Consider the following 17,578-nt stretch of genomic DNA (forward strand, 5'->3'; position numbering starts at 1 on the left):
TCTCCGGACCTCCCCCTCCCGGCCCCCCGCCGCCAGATGACCAAGAACACCCCCTCGGCCCTCACGACCACCACCGCCGCCCGCACCACCACGGCGGTCCCCCTCCCCCGCCCCACGGCTTCGTCCCCTTCCCCGCCAAAATCGCCGCCATCCTAATCCTCCTCGTCGGCATCGCCCTCCTCCTCCGCGCCCGCCTCGCCTCCACCTCCTCCCGCAAGCAAGCCGACCGCCGCGCCCGCCGCCAGCGCCGCCGCGACGCCCGTGAGGCCCGCAAGGCAGCCTTCACCGCCTCCCTCCCGGCCCTCTGGTCCCGCGTCTTCGCCGCCTCCAACGCCGCCGCCGCCGAGGACGAGGAGAAGCAGGCCTTCCTGTCCGGCAGCGCCCGCTACCGCTCCGCCAGCAATGCCTCCTCGCACTTCTCCGACGGGGGTAACAACGCCATGTCCCAGGAGATCGTCGAGTTCCGCAACGCAGCCTCCCTCGTCTCGGAGATGGTCGCCGCGGAGGAAGCCCGCTCCCGCCTCGCTGCCCAACAAGAACAGCAGCAGCAGGACCACTTCGCCTACCAGGCCCAGCAGCGCCAGCTGCACCACCTCCAACCCCACCACCAACAGCAACACATGACCAACAACACCCCTCCCTCGCCCACCGCCGCCTTCGCAGACTACATGGTCGACGACGCCCTGCCCACCTACGACGAGGCCGCCCCCGCCGTCGTCGTCTCCGACGGCTTCAGCAGCTACACCCCGGGCTCCAGCGACTACACCCCCAGCGTCTCCGACGGCCCCGCGCCCGAGGGCATCGACGACGTGCTGGGCGAGGCTCCTCCGCCCAAGAACTGAGCAGGGTCGTTGTGTTGTGTGTGTGTGTGATGTGTCTATATATGTCTTTTGTTTTGTAACGTCATCGAGCTTGGTTTTTTTTTTAAAGTGTAGTAGAAAGATATCCGGCATTTTTCCCCCATCTAAAAGACTCCTGAGAGTCCTTGATTTTTCTATGTATATATGGGCGTTCGCTTTCTAAGCTTGTTTTTAACTGCGTGGTATGAGTGTCATGCACGGGAGAGGGATGGTATAATTCAACGGGGAGGTAGAAATCATATGTTTCACTTGTTCCGTGTAGTCTGAACAAACTAGTTCTATCCAGCTTACAACTGGCGGTGATCAATGGTACTCAAACTTTTCATGGTCACCCTTATCTGCTCAACTGTCGTGTAAAGATGGGTTTTATTTGCCCCAACCGCATTTCAATATGTCAATCCTCTACTCAAGGTCCGATGAAGGGGTGAGAGTAGATCTGTGAGAGTGATGGCCATGTCAGATCCAAGGGCCTACCGCCTCAAGAAGGACCCCATCTGTGAGAGGCCCGACTAATGCAAGTCAAGAAAAGGACAGTTTGTGTCAAGTACACCATACAAATAATGACGGCAAACATCCTATTGCTCATGGCTCACCGGAACGCTCATGCTGAAATGCTGATTTTGTTGAACACTTTCTCCGCTCTAGTTCTTTCGCTGTAAGCATCTACTGTGAATGACCGCGGATGGCGGTGAGCATCTATCTCGTGACCTCATGAACACACCAGCGCATGTTGGCCAGACCCTCAACCAAAAATGAACTGGCGGTAATTCTTGCCTATGCGCGCAACGCCCTCTTTAAGCGTCCATCCCTTGATCTCGCATACCTTGCGGTACATCTCCTCGAGTCTGGCTTCCATCTCCTCACCTGCGACGTGCAGGTCGCTCTCAACCAAAATAGCGTCATCTGGACAAGCCTTGACGACCTCCACTATGCTGTCGGCGTTGGCCTTGGTTCCTAGGTTAACGGCCGAGGAGAAGGAGAAATATATCCGTGCGGGAATGGCTGGGTTAGTGTACTGCTTGAACATCTCAGCCGAGCCAGAGTACGAATGGAGGCATATGCGCGGCGGGAAAGGCTTCGGCGGCACGAGCTTCCTGCCGTAGTCATCTTCATCAAGCTCATCCTCAGAATAGGGGTCCTCGGCTCCCTCGGCGACCATCTTCTTCTGGCGCCTGGTGATAACCTCCTTCTCGTGACCCTTCCAAAGGGATGCAAGGGTATCGTGGAGTACACCATGGGCCTGGACGCCATGGACACTCACGGGTCGGCCTAGCTCGCCCGCGAGCGCCAGCTGAGCTTTCAGCACGGCAATCTGGTGGGGCATCTTGACACGTTGAGGAGCCAAACGACGCCCCTCGCGACCACCCGGGGTCAGGGTCTGGTCACGGGAGGACTGGTCGACGTTGGTGGTTCCTTCAGGCAGGCGGAAGGCCTTGTCAAGACCTACCTCACCGACTAGAGCAAGGGGATGATCTTGCAGACGAGCGCGAGTCTCTGCTAAAAAGGTTGACAATGAACGCGGGGCGGGCAGGGCGTCAATAAAGCTGGGGTCCTCAGGGGCGGGTGCTAGGACGGCCTGGTAGTGGCGCTTCTTTGCGTCGGGCTGGCCCTCGTGGTACGTCCTCTCAGCCACGGGCACGGTGTCGTCGAACAGCTGGTAGGAGAACCAGGGATGCCAACCAAAGGAGGGGATCAGATGGCCTTGAGACATTTCGTCCCTTGAGCGCACACCGTGGGATGAGGCTACCTCAGCGACGAGGGACTGGTCCTGGCTGCGAGTGGCCATGACGGTTAGCGTAGCGACGCGCATGCCGGGTATCGTCTCGATAGACGACATGGTATCTGTGGGGTGGCAATGGGCATCGTAGATTCCATGATCCCAGGGGAAAGGATCCGACGTAGTCGAGGCAGAAGTGACGGCAGTGGAGGAGGGGTTATGATGCCCATCCTCATGTTGAAGACACATGCTGGGCAGCCTTGGTGGTCGATGCGCCTAAGACGTGTGGTATCAGAGACTGAGCCGGGTTACGGTAGGCGGGGAAGGCGGGAAGCGGGAGGCGGGGATCGCCGAAGGTCAAACGTCGAGGTGAAGGACCAGTAGGATAGCAGAGGCCCCTGGGCGACGGGAAGAAGACTGCGGTAAATCGTCGGTAAAGCTGGGTGTACCTCGCCGTAGAGCTGAGCTGAGGATGGAGCTATCCGTCAAAGGATTCCCGGTGCCAGTCGGTTGCCGAGAGCGGGATGGCTGGAAGCTGTAGGGCGACGGTGGGAAGCAGGGACCGGACGACGCTGGGACGGTCTAAGTCGAGCGGTTTGTATTTGCGAATACGACGGCGCTCTGGATGTGCGTGCGAGGGCTGCGGTTTGCGAACGACGTCAAGGTCGTCAATGTGGACAATGGCGAGACGGCGATGATGAAAGAGACGAATGGTGGTTGTTTGATGGTCGTTGACGGATAGGCGGGATGACAAGGAGGCTGCCACATGCAACGCAAGTGAGGTGGTTACCTTCCGTGGGGCATCTCGATGTCGACTTTTGCGCACTTGCTCAGGGCGCGGTGATAATGGTGGTGATGACCTTAGGAATGGATGATGCCGTGGTCGTAGTAGTGGATGCAGTACCGGCAGTGGCAGGCTGGCAGCCGGAGTGCGGGCAGCTGCGAGAATGATTGAAACGGGCAATTAGTGGGGGTGCTGCGGAATGATGTCAAGGGGACGTGGTCTGGAAGGATCCAAGCACCTCTTCCGATCTCCCCACTCACCTACCTCCTGCCTCCTGCCTATCACCTCGCAGCGCTGGTAGGCAGGAAGGGACGGACGGGCATACGGGGAACGGGAAAGAGAGACACTCGAGACCCTTACTGCGTCGAGCTCCATGAGGTAGGTAGGCACGCAATGTAAGACAACCTAAGACACCAACACCTCAGGGCCGGCACCCAGCCCAGCCCAGCTTCCCAGCTTCCCTCTGCCCCGTCCGGACTTTGGGAAGGCGCCAGTGCTACCGGTGCCATGTTGTCGCTGCGTGTCTCTGCTCCTCCTCGTCTGCTTCGTCTGCCTCGCCTACCTTGCCTGAGGTACCTTACCACCACATTGCCCTTCCACCACCACCTAGGCTTGATGTACCTCGGATCTCATCATCTCACCACGCAGCACCAAGACATGCTCTCTGGTCCATTGTCCTTCTGAGCCCATCTCGAAAGCCAGCAACACCACAGCAACCGCTCGCAGACTTCCTGACGGTTTCGCTTAGTGCATAGCTTCGTTGCAGATTTTCTGCCCTTTATGCACAACACGGACACATGGGCAAACACCTTGACGCCCGTCGACGACTGCGTTCTCACCGGAGAGCTCCAAGCTTGCGAATCACGGCTGCGGAATGTAAAGATGACCAAGCCAGGCGGGGCCCTCTAATGCAATCCGACGGCTCAACTCGACATCGCCAAAGGCCCAGTGTCTCATCTCGCCTTGTCAATCTATCAAAGCTAGGGCTGCGTCTAGGGGAGTCACCCCCCGGTTGCATCGCCGTGCTTCGACCTCTACTTGGTCTGCGCTCGCCGTTCGTCGATAGCTCAATGTTCCAAGCTTGCCTGCAAAATGCAGTCGCTTCTGACGATCGCCTTGTCTGCGCTACCTGTGGCGTCTGCCTTCGCAATCCGGGCGTTGACTGCCATCTTGAAGAGGCATGGACCATGATGTTCCCACATTGACAGCCCCCAGACAACCGCCAGTGGGCAATTCCCCGGATTATCGACATGACACCCACAGCGCTCAGCTACCAAGACACCCCGATATGCACCCCAGGAATTTGGATCGCCCCGAGGCCTCGACTGGATTCTGGACATCCCTTACGATGTCAGAGTCGCGGGGAAACCAAGACGATCTCGCCTGCCCGTCAGGGGCCGTCCTGGGGCGGCAGACGGCAGATATCACCGTCGTTTGCCTTCAGAACGTCGGCAGCTTGAACGTTTCGCACCTGTGAAGGATCTTCGCTGCTTCTGACTGCTGTTGTGAACATCGGCCCAATCTTGTCCATTCCTCAGCCACCCACCACTGCGAGAACATGCACAGCGTCAACCCTGGTCCATTGAGAGCCGTCCTGACCACTGAGAGCACTCGCACATCACGCACATAACGTTACCTCCACGCAATGAAGACGCCGAGTGGTGATGCGCCGCCGCTCCATCCATGCTCCTCGCTCGCCGGCGAGAGCATCTAACTGGAGAACCACAGAACTTGTGTCTTTCGTCCAGGTCTGGATCTGCGGGGTGTTCTATTCGGGGGTTTACGCCCTTGCTCCTCTCCCCGGACGCTCCATACGACGCTGACCCTGGCCCTGGCACATCTGGAGTCTGGAGTCTGGAGATGCGGAGAAGTTGGGCGATCGCCTTCGGGGATTCGACCTCACCTCACCGAGAGCACCCACCCGTCGTCGTCTCTTATCTCTGTCGGCCAACTGTCGCGATTGCATTCATCGTCACTCCATACCAAAACGGCAGCTCGATTGCAATTCTGATAGCGGCATGCCGGCACAAGCTTGCTCGCACACGCACGCATACACTGCACCACACCCAACGTCCCCCATCCTAAGTCCGGTCGCAGAGCTCTGGTCTTTCGTCACTCTCCCACCAACGCCAGGGCGGCGGTCGCATTACATGAGCATTGGCTGGCAGAAAAGACCTCAGGCTCAGGATTCTCCAGTCCGAAGGCGCATAAGTCAAGTCGCTGATTCACCCGGCAAACTCTGTTTCCCGCTTGCCCCCACAGCCGTTTCTGTCAGTCAGAAACACGTCTGTCTTCACATGGGAGCCAGCGTCCAGGAACTGCAAACTCTGTTTCCCCGGCCCCCGTCCCAGGGACAAGACTCTGATTTGAGCAGCAATATTGGACGGCCTGAAGTTTGCACAGAGTGACGACCCTTCGAATACGAAAGAGAGCACACAGGCCCTGAAAACACAAAAAAGGAGAATCGCAAATTCTTTTTCCACCCACTGGCCCTTCCGAAGCCCCCGTATGTGGCCACCATGAACTTTCTGAACCCCCCCAGCTTGGGCGCGAGAAAACGCACAGTAAACGCCGCTGCGCTGGGGGAGCCAGCCATTCACAACAAAGCAGAGAGCCATTCCATCATCAGTCCAACCACTGGCAACTAACTGGTGTAGTCCCAACTCGGGACCCTGTAGCTTCTGATAGCGCAAGCTCGGCTTCTCCATTTTTTCCCTCCGTGGCTACTAAAATAGCGTTACACTGCATCGAACCCTCCGACGAGACAGACCAGGACAAGGGAATGGAGGACAAGGGCGGTGCTAGGCTTTGCCGCTAGCTCCCGGCATGTGAAAGAGACAAACAAAGTGCCCGCGACGACTAGACTGCCACCCCTACCTTACCCTCCGGTGTGGTTCAGTTCAGACCCCCCTTCCATGCTGCAGCCGCTCCTGCTCATGTACTGTTGGTGTTGCTGCTGCGTGCTGCAGTTACTCGCTAGGAAGCCACCGACCAACCTCAAGGTTTGTAGGTTCGCTCCCGGCTCCTCTCCGTCTCATCCCATACTCTTACAGCATACCTCCCCCCGTCCACCACCATGCCGTCCGGGTTTTGACTTTGTGTGCCCCCATTCCTCCCAGCTGCGAGCCATTCCATCGTACAAAGTCGCCAGCTGTCCATCCAGTTACCACCTTCCCTTTCCTCGGACGTTTCTGTTTCTCTATCTTGAGAGATATTGGGAAAATCGACTGTGGGTGTTGGGGTATTACAACGGAATCGAACGATCGGACCACCGACCGAACGACTGCGAAGGGATCATACGATTCAGGTACTGGGAGATACTGGTCACAGCCGGTTTCCACAACTGGCTACGCCGAACAGATAAACCAGGGCACACTCCGACCAGTACACCGGGAGATTCGAGGCGATGTGGTGAATGAGGTCCGCACCGAGCCATCACCTTACACGCGCCTCTCCCCCCGTCCGCTCTACGACCGCAATCATGGCTCTCATCAACCCCATGTACGCCATCATCGTCCCCTTCCTCTTCTTGTTCACCGTCCCGCTCGCCATCTTCGCCGGAATTACGACGACACTCGCCTTCACCGTGCTTATCTTCCGAGTCATTCTCGTCTATTTCGATCTTGCGCTATCTCTACTACCATCGTACATCACTGGACGCCCTCGGTACCTGTCCTACGCGTCGAAGACCCCGTCACCCGCCAGTTCTTCTCCCTCATTAACGCCAACCCGACGCTCGGCTTCACGTCGTACCCGCCGGCCGTCCTCGGCATCGGCGCACTCCGTCGGTACGATAACGCCCATCTCGGAGTCCGGCGGGATCGGTCTCTTCCCCTCCGTTGGTATTGACCGGGACTACGAGGGTCTCGGTGGATGGCGTCTAGGAAACGGCAACGACGATGAATTGTGGACGACAATCAACTCGCGTCTTGAGCTTCCTGACCGTCAGTATCAAAGGCACCACCACCGCAGTCCCAGCGGCGGACCCACAACGCCCGGCGGTGGCGACGGCTATCTCATGATGAAGGGAGGCCGCAACAGGAGTCCGGAGAGCAATCGGGGAGGCTATGCCATGACCTCCCCAAACAGCTCTCGGGCAAGGACACCAACAAACGCATCCCACATTGCGTTTACAGCGCTTGATGGTGCCGACGGGGATTATTTCCCAAGCTTATCAGCAAAGGCTGTGAGGAAAGTGGCGGTGGCATAAAATGGGAGAACCACGTTAACTACAACCACTAATGAGTGATAACAAAAGACCAAGAATGGTTTATACAACGAGTTCACCTTCGAAAATAACGATGATGACAAAGAGAGACCCTAAAAGCGGGTGATGTAAGAGTTAACTGTACCTTTCATATGTCAGGATGGGATGTCGCGCCTTGGATGGCTGCAGACGGGGTGACAGGTGGACGGAAAGGTAGAAATGGATCAACTTATGACGGGGAAGGGCTAAAGAAATCAAAGGCATGGTCGGCGAGGCGTGGCCAGCTACGGACAGGAATTTGGGTTGGTTCTTGGGAGTCATCAGGCGTCTGGCAGTATCACATCACACATCTCATTCGTCCAAACGGACAATCAAACAAGTTCAATTGCTACTGTGCATCCTGGTATTTGTATCAAGTGTACATATTTGCGATAAAAAGGTAATTCCTGACCTGGTATCCTATCATAATTCCGCCCAAACGCCGTCATAGCAATACTTGAACCGCACCCGCTGTCTGCCCCAGCCATCAATCACAACGTCTGCCAAAAGTAGTTGGCATAAAAGAACTTTGAAAACTTTGGGTCCAGGTTAACGACGTGCACATCCCCCTTGCGGTCGTTCCTCACGACGGCGCGGCTGAACTCGCCGTCCTTTGTGTCGCGCTCGATCTCGATGCCGAGGGAGCGGTAGACCTTGAGGCGCAGGAGAACCTCGTCGTCGACGGGGTCGCGGCGGCGCTGCTGGTCGTCGGCGGAGCCGTCGAGCCCTTGGATCTCGAGCTCCTGCAGGCGGGCGTTGAGGTCGGCGGCCTGCTGGGCGAGGCGCTCGGCCTCCATCTCGGCGTCGGAGGCGGCCTTCGCGGTGCGGAACTTTGTGGTGTCGAGGCGGGCGATCTCGGAGGCGTGGGCGGTGGAGGAGTGCGCTTGCGTGAGCTCGGCGTGTTGGGAGGACATTGTGTTTAGTTGGCGGGAGAGTTCTGTTTGGGTTTGGTCAGCGTCTTGAGATTGGGAGGAATGTGTGAGAGGCACGGGGTTGATGCCCGGTCTCTCCCATAGGAAAGCCGGTGGGGGCGGGAGTGGGAGTTGGCGTTGGTGGTGATGGGTGGTCTTGGGAGTCTCCCATAGAAAAGCCATTGAGGGCTGGAGTAGTAGTCGGGTCACTTTTGACCGGCGAATGGCAATGCACTGTGACGAGAGGAACGTACTCTTGAGGGCATTTTCGGCATCGCGGAGACGCATCTCGCGAGCCTGCTGGAGCGTGGAGTAGGAGTCATTGATGCGCGCGATGGCTTGTTTATCGGGTTGGATGTTGAAGTTTGCGATTGTGTGGTGGATGAGCTGCGTGCGCGCCAAATCAGTCAGTACATTGAAGATGTCAATGGTGCGATGGTGTGGGCGCCTACCGTCGCGGGCTCCTCTGCCAAAAGCATCTTGACGGTATTCCTTCGTGGTTGGTGACTTGCGCGGTAGAGGTATCGCCAGGTTTGGTTGAAGTCGCGGGTTGTCGCGTCGTCGGTGGTTAAGTGATGAAAGGATGTGATTTGCGTGGGTGTCTGTCACTCGGCCCAAAGCGGAAACCGCCTAAACAAAAAAAAGAAGACGGGAGCCCGCTTATCGGGTCGACATCACCGGGACGACAATCGGCTGACTAAGGTTGGGTACGTGGACTGCTGGCCTGTGATTGATTCCTACCTACAGTGGGCGATGGTCTCCCCCTCAGTGAGCATGCCGTGGTCAGTGCTGGAGCGAGCCAGCACCCCCCAGCGAAACCCCTCCCTCCTTCGGTTCCCGTCCATCCCATTCGCCCGCCGTCGGCCGTCGTCATCAGCTGCTGCTGTTTGCTGTCCAGCGTGCCAGCGCCATCGCCTGCCCGCCACACATGATCCCCTCCGCGGTCCACACGCAATCTTCAGATGTCAGAGCTTCAGCCACTTCCGCCTCATTCCGAAGCAGGTTTGCCATCATCCATTTCCCATTCGCAAGCCACCCCAACCAACCCGCCCTCCGATCGTAAAGGCCCAAATCTGCAAAACCGCCTTGTGCAACCCCTCGAACGGCTTCTTGAACCCGCCTTAGACGATAACTGCACAAACGCGCCCGCGCCGTGCTTGAAGTTTTTCCCGACGATCCCCTCCGAAAAGTCCATAGCTCCCCTCCCGTGAGAGAGCTTCCGACATCACGCAAAAATGGTCGATCTACCCTGTAAGTAGAGGACCCCTCCTCCCTCCACATCATGATGGTCCGCGCAGTAGTGACTGACGACGACAGACGCCCTCGACGCGGAAACGTACGTTGCCCTTCGCGCCCCTCACTTGTCCCCCGCGACGCATCGCGCAGGCATAACGTAAAATACTCACCGCACCGCAGGCCCCTCAAGGCATCCGAGCTCCAGGTCCTCCGCGCCCAATATGAAAAGGAAGGCGAGATGGTCGGCGTGCAAACCAAGTTCAACTACGCATGGGTATGGCACCTCTCCTTCTCCCCCTCTCCCTCGTCCTTGTCCCTCGTGCTTCTCCCATATCCCCCGCCGCCCAGGCAAACCACAGCTAAGAAACCCCTCCCCCACGCACAGGGCCTCGTAAAATCAGACAACCGCAACGACCAACAACTAGGCGTCCGCCTCCTCTCCGAGATCTTCCGCGTCTCCCCCGAGCGCCGCCGCGAGTGCCTCTACTACCTCGCCCTCGGCAACTTCAAGCTCGGCAACTACGGCGAGGCCCGCCGCTACAACGACCTCCTCCTCGAGAAGGAGCCCGCGAACCTGCAGGCCTCGAACCTGCGCCAGCTCGTCGACGACAAGGTCGCCAAGGAGGGCCTCATGGGCGTCGCCATCATCAGCGGCGTCGCTGTCGCGGCCGGTGTCGTGGGCGCCTTTTTGGTGAGGAACGTCAAGAGGAGATGAGGGATGCGGACGGACGGTTGATGAGTGAGACGACGAACGGCCTTCTGTTTTGCAACTGCAGAAGAGAGACACGACAGCATGGGATTGATGGATGGATGGGGCGGGCAGACGACGGTGTTGCTTTGAGAGGACAAAATTCCCCCCTTTTATGTGGCTTTTCTTCTTGGTAATGTGTACTTGTATGGACATGACGACGGCTTTTCCGGTGTACAGGCGTATACACAAAGACTTCTTTTCTCACCTTCATAGCATTCTGTTGCGGCATGAATTCGAAACGTTGTCTATGTCTTGTTGGTTTACTACGGCATGACGATGAGGCTTTTCGATGTATTGGGACTAACACTGGGTGAATGGAAGAGGCCTTACGCGGACTTGAGAATAGTCACGGTACTGTTGGAATAACGTCAGTAAATACTAGGGCCGGGCTTTTGTAAGTCGTACATCTGAGTGGAGGCACCAACTGAGAAATCTATAAAACAAGAGGTTGTGGAATCATCAATCAAAGTCAACCGCACAATGGGGCGCACTTTGCCATTCGGTACATTTTCAAACCATTTTGAGCCGGTAAGGCAGCGGATGGTAACTCTCGGTTTACCCCTTGGGACAGACACATGAGGAGCGCACTAATCTCATCATCCCTGCTTTTCTCCGTCGGCCCTCTAGTATTTGTCGAGGTAATTCGGTGAGCCGACACGTCAAGCAGAAGGATGGTGCCTTCAAATACCATCGGGGGACAGACACGCGACATATGTATCGCCCAACTTGTGTGCGCGTTCAAACTACTGTTGGTGGTTGTGGACATTGTGGTGTTCCCCTCAGTTCGGTAGGCATCGTCTCCTTTTATATCGGAATCTGGCTCGCGCGATGGGGCAGACAGCGAGTCAAGGTGCAGAACAGCTAATTTGTAGCCGCAAAATTGTATCACAAGAAAAGGAAAAGGGAAAAACCATATCAACATGGCAAAACGACGACCCAGCGCTTCAGACCCAAGTGCAGGCAGCAAAGTTGAATCATTGAAAGCCCACGTGTGACGCTGGGAGGGTCGGATAGCCTCAGAAGGTAGACGAACAACCGTTTGACCACCGACGTCGACGGTGGAATCCGGGCTGCTTTGTCATTCATCAGGTATGGTACGGGTGAATACGCACGTGAGGATACAGGAGAATAGTATTGAGGTCGAGAGCAGGCTTCACCGCCTCTGCCCGATCAGTTGAAACTAAGACTACGTGTGCCGATGCTGTAAGTCTTTGCTTGAGGGTTAAATATAGCAAACACCCTGAATAGTTACCGAATCGTAGCTATGAGATTTCAAGGAGTCCGTACATGCTGATCTGACTATTGGATGTTGTTAATACACCATTAGCTCGATTGTAGTAAAACCCCCCATCGTTGAACGGCGCCCCGGAGCAGATTCCAAGAATCATTGTCGCGATCCATTGCTTGAACAGTGGCGACCCATTGCAGACTGTGCACAAATTGCCATACTGTTTCGCGGCTGCTGTCTACCGATCCTTGGTCCTCGTATGCCCAGAGCCATCTTTCATAGAACGTCGTAGGCATACCAAAGTACCTGCAGCCGCCTTCATGGAAAACCATTCGCTCTTCGTCCGGCATGGCTTCGATCTTCAATATGGCTTCTAGTTGATCAGCGGTGGGTGCTAGATGCTCTCTTCGCAGACGACGATCAACGAGCCACAACGTCTTGAGGTTGCCACGGGCAGGAACGTTCCTACTAGTTTGTACCAGCATGTCGTACTCCTTCCAGCGCTCGACGCTCAGTTCGGGCTGGCCTCCCTCCCACTCTTGTTGATACTGCTCAAGTTCAGCGATGCTCCACGACGGGTCAAATTCCAGGGCGATGTGGCACATGCCCCCGAAACCAAGTCTCCAGGAGGCGAAGGGAAGTTGTTTGCTCAGATCCCAGATTCTCTGCCGAAGCGACGTCAAGTGTATAAAGATAAGGTCCGTAGCGGGAAGAACGGTGAAGAATTGGCTCTTCTCCCCGTGGTTCATTTCGAATGTAGCGGGCATGTCGTGATATGTGCTACTGAGGTGAACGACGCTGCGATCGGGTTCGCGGTCTGGGCTGTACTTTTTCTTTTGAAACTCGTAAAAGTCAGTCCACTCATCAGGCCTGTACCGACGAAACATCGCCGCTCTTGACTCCCTGCAAGCTGTCCAAAGCCCGCTGTCGATGGTGTATGTTGAGTTATTATTGTAGGAGCTTCCTGTCGTGCTATCTATCGTCGATGGAGCCACCACGACTTCAATCTGGTTTATCTCTATCATCGGTGCGATGTGGCCTTCGAAATTTGTAGGAACACTGTTGCGATGAAAGATAGAGAAGTGCTGAACTCCACGAATGCCGTGAGGACGGGTTGCGAAGTCCCATATCATAGCCCGGAGCTCTGGACAGAGATCACTAAACGGAGTAAATGTCTGCGTAGCCATGGTTCATAATTTGAGATTGTATCTTCCGAAACAATGCGATTATGTTGAGAAATAGAGAAAGTAATGGAGAGGATGCAAATGAGAGCGAACGGTGGAAATTTGCAGCTTTTTGATGCTGAGGTTAAACGACGGTCGAGCTTATTCAGAGGTGGGTGTGCTGGACCTGAAAAGCTTAAAAAGTTAAGAAAATACTCAGGTTGCGGATGGAACAAGGCTTTGGATGGGAATATCAAGGTGCTCGTAGAGGTTGTGAGGGTGAAAAGGTTGATTGTTTAGATTGTGGATCTGCGAGATTGGTATCAACTCAAGTAATCCCCATCAGAATGATGAGGTTTCAAAGAGGCTTTGCATATAATAGAATCAATGCATCTAATGGTTACTATTAACTTATTCATCAAAAATGCTCTCTTGTTCAATGTAGGAGTATTGTATCAAACGATGCATTTCGTATTCTTAGGGCGGGTGGACCTAAGCGAAGTCAACAACAGACGGTCTCAAGATTTGCGTATGGAAACGTTTCACAGGATGTGATCGTTGCGCTGGAAATTGGACGTGCGATGATACTTAGATCTTGCAAGACATTTAAGCAGAGAATGATGGGAACTTTAGGGCAAGCCCAATCGATGGGATGCTCGCGGTATTCGTTGAAAAGGCAGCCTGATTGAAAAACCCTCCCAACGCGAGAATCAACATGCAGTAGTGGAAGATGAAGTTGAATAAGATTCTACACCAGTGTCGTGTGCCTTCCGCCGTCGTTTATTGCCGCACTTCTCGCAGAAGTATTCGCTGTGAAAACAATATTCGCTTTTCGCTCTCACCACTCCTCATAAGGCTGATAAAACTCCAACTCCAAGTGGGTAATAGACTTGTAATCTGCAATGATATGGTAATTCCTGTTTCAAAATCCTAAACCCTTTTTTTGGTCATCTGATGTTCCAACATTACTACATTCTGAATTGTCGCCGAAGAGATGAAGCTCTTTATGTCCCTAACCCAACCTACTAAAAAACCACCACTTCAGTCAAGATCCAAAACTCAAAGCCGCCAAATAGATGGAGCGCGAAGCTCCATCTTACCAAAGCTGCGAGATGGTTCAGTTTGTGCCAGTTATTCACCTTGGGACTGAATGGGACAAACATAACGCAAGCAATCAAGAGCTTTTCGCTAGTCTGTATGGTTCGTCACATCTGGTCTCCATTTATTCATTCCGATACTACAGAAACGAAAGACGTCCCTTTAGTGTGTAGAGGTCCTCTGGCACTCACTCAACGCATCCAATGGAACCGGACGTCGCCCGATGTGTAGCAGCGCACTTCTCGTCTACAGACATGCTCAAGGCTCCTTGACTATTAACTCTAGTAATCAAATCAACATAAAAGGACCAGCATCCAGATTACTGCCCATAAGCGTAAGACCAATATGATGTTCTTCGGCCATCAAGCAGTTCTGGAGAAAGAAGAGAATTCTGTCTGCTTGTCGGCACGCCTCCTAAACCTAGTTGAAACTCACCTAAACGATCACCTGATTGTAATGTTGCTGTCTCTGCCCGGGTCTATTGCCTAAGTATGAAGCCACAACTCTAACGCTGCGACTGAACCCAGCGTCAGAAAACGGCATCATGCTACAACCGTGACCAAACACATCGGTCAGCATCTGAAAGTCCGCTGCGCCCAAACATGGCAATCAAAGCGGCGGCAATTGTGAGAATCATGTGAACTTGTCTTGGGCTCTGTCTTTTATATCTCTCTCAGACTCCCTTGCGAAGTCTTCGTTGAAATCGAATGAAAGCCAGTTCGAATCATTTAAAGACTTGAAATTTACCTCGAAATATGGGTCAACCAATCGACCTAAATCGACTCGACAGTACGGGAACTTGGGCGATGTTTCGGGCACCAGGCAACAAGGACTTAAATGTGTCTATCTCACTGCCCCGTTAAGTTCTTATCACATTTGTCTCCGTCCGCCATGTCTGTCAATGAGATCGGCGGTGAATAACCAAGATAAAGGATTCTTAAGGGAAGCGCTTTGCTCGTAATAGTCACCTACAGATAGCTGGTATGATCGTATAATCTGTCGAGCTTGAGGAGCCCTGAATTTCAGATCAAGATCAAGACGTGCAATCGATTGTCTGGTTTTCTTCTTGCTATCTCATTTCTCCTCTTTTATCTGCACCAGAACAATGAGAACAAGTCGTGCCGTATCCTCGAAAAGTCTTCGACCCAGGGCAGTCAAACATAAATACTTGCATCCTGGGCTTGATAATAAAGATGGCAGCCAAATGAAAAAGATGTTCCAAGGTCCGTTGAGAAAGACTGGTGTATGAAGACAACGCCATGTTGGACCGACACATTGCCCCTTACGGCTCTGCCGATGGTCTTCATTTGACTAAGGTCTGCAGGTAACGCTTCTTCCTCGAACTTATTCAGGAAGGACGATATGCCAACAGTGAAATGTTAGAACGAGATATTGAACGCTTACTTGAGCCGCGGACGCGGTGATCTACGCCTCTACCACCAGTCAAGACCACACAACATCAAAAAGCAGCGGGCACAGAGGCAATGGGTCGCTCCGAAAAAGTCACTTATCACCGTCTCTGCTAGAAATCCGGAGATACCAAGAGCCCATTTATATGGGCAACAAGACGCGACATGAGATTGGCAAAGTTCCGCTCACGGCGTTCAAGCACGACCTCCTCCTATTCGGTATCTGAGTGATGACTGGCCCAATTCACTCAATGCAGCAGGTATGAATGCCGATATTGTCTTCATAGAGTGAGCATGGAGTCATTGAAGACAAAAAAGAATGACGAGGTTGACTGATTTTCGTGTTGGATCATGGAAATCTGTCTTGAGTTCCCTAGTGTCCTCAGTCAGAAAGCACTCGCCGGGCATCACAATCAACCCAGATCTACATTATCTATTGTTCAGCATCGCCGGCTTCGTATTGTAATCAAGAATACGCAATGCCGTAGGCAGTTCCCAGCATCTTGCTCCGATCATAGTACACTGTCTCCACAGGAGAGTAGGCTGTGAGTAGCAATACCATGACTGAGCTCGACTGCTTCCAATAAGAATATTCCCGGAAGCTAACGCATTGGTTCCTGATTCGTAAGAGAAGAGTTCAACCCCTTTTGATCTCGCACATTGGTACAGTGGCTCCCCTTTCTGCTGATTCCGGATCAGACAATAATGCAGCAGGCCTGTGTAGCTCTAGGCCTTGCTTGAAGCGATACATATATACTATGGCAGGAGATCCGGAACATGCGGAAGAAACTACCCAGGGAATGAGTATAAATAAGACGGCCAAACGCACAATTTTCGGGAGTTGGCAATGAGGCCCTTCGATGTCGATATTTGATCAAAGGCCATCATGACCAGTTGAGACACGCCGGATACAACCTCAGAACGTTTACTCACCGTGTGAGTGAACATCAACGCTGGAGCGTGGAAAATGACTCCATAATACCAACGCAATCTTTAGTCATCCTCACCGTTGGGGTATCGTCAGATAATACATCAAGAAAGAAGACCACGGTGGGTCCTCAATACAGCTCTCATGGCCCATGACTTGAACCATGAACGGGACATCGGGCCCGAGAGAAGCTCGCGCGAACGTTATGAGTTTCTAACTAGAAACAGGCAACGGTACATAGATACATCATTGTGCCTGAAGATGCTTGATCCTGCCAGAAAACCGTACTTTTATACATGAGAGCAGGATTTCTCCCAGACGCGGGACGAGGATTGTCTCTGAGTGTCATGATACCTGGACACAACGCCTTGTACTAGACGCCTCCACTGTACAGCAATAACACACTCTTCTCATCATCTGGCCTCCTCCCAAACGAAGAAAGCACCAAGACATGTGAGCCGCGACACAACGGACCGGCCACATTCACGTGTTTATACAGTCAGTGTGAACATCGACTGATCATTGATCAATATAAATAAAGCCTCAGCGCTTCTTACTGAATGAGTTCCGGGCCAACAATGCCGCATGGATCCGTACCGTACGGGATTGCAGAAATCTGGTACTCCACCGAGACCTTGAATCCTCTGCAAGAGCCAACTGTTGACATTTCCACCGGAACCCCCCTTTTCACCGCCTCGAAGCCATCCATGCCCCCTTGTCTGTCCACAACATATCCAGGCCAGAATACATACACGACAACAGCGCCGACGAGAATCACCTCCCCACCATTCCTCATCAATTTACCTCTGCGTACTCACTGCCGAGATGAGTTGTAGCTTTGCCCGATACAACCGCACAAGGCCTTTGTGGCAGTCGGCCGATTTGCCAAGACTTCACGAAGAATCGCATTGGCGTGGAACAGCAGAAAGCCAGCTAGCCGGCCCCCCATTTTATACGAACCCATACCTTGATTCTTATTCCGAAGAGGGCCTCTGGAGATGGACAGACCAGCAAGCGCGCTAAATTCAGAAAGTGGTCATGCGGTAGTGGGATAGATTTCCCGTTTTGAGCAACCGGCTGGCGGTGTTGCAATATTCCCGTGTGGATTACCTGTGACCTAATCTGGTGTTGTGACGCTTTCTGACAACACCTCATGGAACATGTAAAGCAGACTGACAGCCTTGCTGCCAGGCGCTTTTGATGAGTAAATGAACCTCGAAGCTGGGACGCTGTGCATGTCATCCAAA

The 17,578-nt window shown here is 53.9% G+C and overlaps 6 protein-coding genes across 6 annotated transcripts in view; 3 read left to right on the plus strand and 3 right to left on the minus strand.

Moving 5' to 3' along the window:
- Positions 1-842, plus strand: part of GCG54_00008431 (uncharacterized protein) — a gene marked incomplete at both ends in the record, with an annotated part of 2,324 nt that extends 1,482 nt beyond the window's left edge. Inside the window, one exon of the mRNA XM_045408397.1 lies at positions 1-842. This exon is cut by the window's left edge and continues 224 nt beyond it. Coding sequence (XP_045263087.1) covers positions 1-842 — 842 coding nt within the window.
- Positions 843-1,602: 760 nt separating this feature from the next.
- Positions 1,603-2,826, minus strand: GCG54_00008432 (Cut9-interacting protein scn1; the record flags this gene model as incomplete). Its single annotated transcript, XM_045408398.1, has 1 exon — positions 1,603-2,826. One exon carries the CDS (start codon positions 2,824-2,826, stop codon positions 1,603-1,605), a length of 1,224 nt encoding a protein of 407 aa, XP_045263088.1.
- A 4,016-nt stretch (positions 2,827-6,842) lies between these two features.
- GCG54_00008433 (uncharacterized protein) lies at positions 6,843-7,571 on the plus strand (the record flags this gene model as incomplete). The annotated part of the gene is made up of 1 exon (XM_045408399.1): positions 6,843-7,571. One exon carries the CDS (start codon positions 6,843-6,845, stop codon positions 7,569-7,571), a length of 729 nt encoding a protein of 242 aa, XP_045263089.1.
- Positions 7,572-8,098: 527 nt separating this feature from the next.
- On the minus strand, positions 8,099-8,997 carry GCG54_00008434 (putative kinetochore protein SPC24; the record flags this gene model as incomplete). Its single annotated transcript, XM_045408400.1, has 3 exons — positions 8,099-8,544; positions 8,773-8,905; positions 8,971-8,997. 3 exons carry the CDS (start codon positions 8,995-8,997, stop codon positions 8,099-8,101), a joined length of 606 nt encoding a protein of 201 aa, XP_045263090.1.
- A 756-nt stretch (positions 8,998-9,753) lies between these two features.
- On the plus strand, positions 9,754-10,469 carry GCG54_00008435 (Mitochondrial fission 1 protein; the record flags this gene model as incomplete). The annotated part of the gene is made up of 3 exons (XM_045408401.1): positions 9,754-9,769; positions 9,836-9,854; positions 9,935-10,469. The coding sequence occupies 3 exons, from the start codon at positions 9,754-9,756 to the stop codon at positions 10,467-10,469; spliced, it is 570 nt and encodes a 189-aa protein (XP_045263091.1).
- A 1,359-nt stretch (positions 10,470-11,828) lies between these two features.
- GCG54_00008436 (uncharacterized protein) lies at positions 11,829-12,920 on the minus strand (the record flags this gene model as incomplete). Its single annotated transcript, XM_045408402.1, has 1 exon — positions 11,829-12,920. The coding sequence occupies one exon, from the start codon at positions 12,918-12,920 to the stop codon at positions 11,829-11,831; it is 1,092 nt and encodes a 363-aa protein (XP_045263092.1).
- Between the last annotated feature and the right edge of the window lie 4,658 nt (positions 12,921-17,578).

Source organism: Colletotrichum gloeosporioides (assembly GCF_011800055.1).
Source record: "Colletotrichum gloeosporioides strain Lc1 chromosome Unknown consensus_52, whole genome shotgun sequence".
Lineage (NCBI taxonomy): Eukaryota > Fungi > Ascomycota > Sordariomycetes > Glomerellales > Glomerellaceae > Colletotrichum > Colletotrichum gloeosporioides.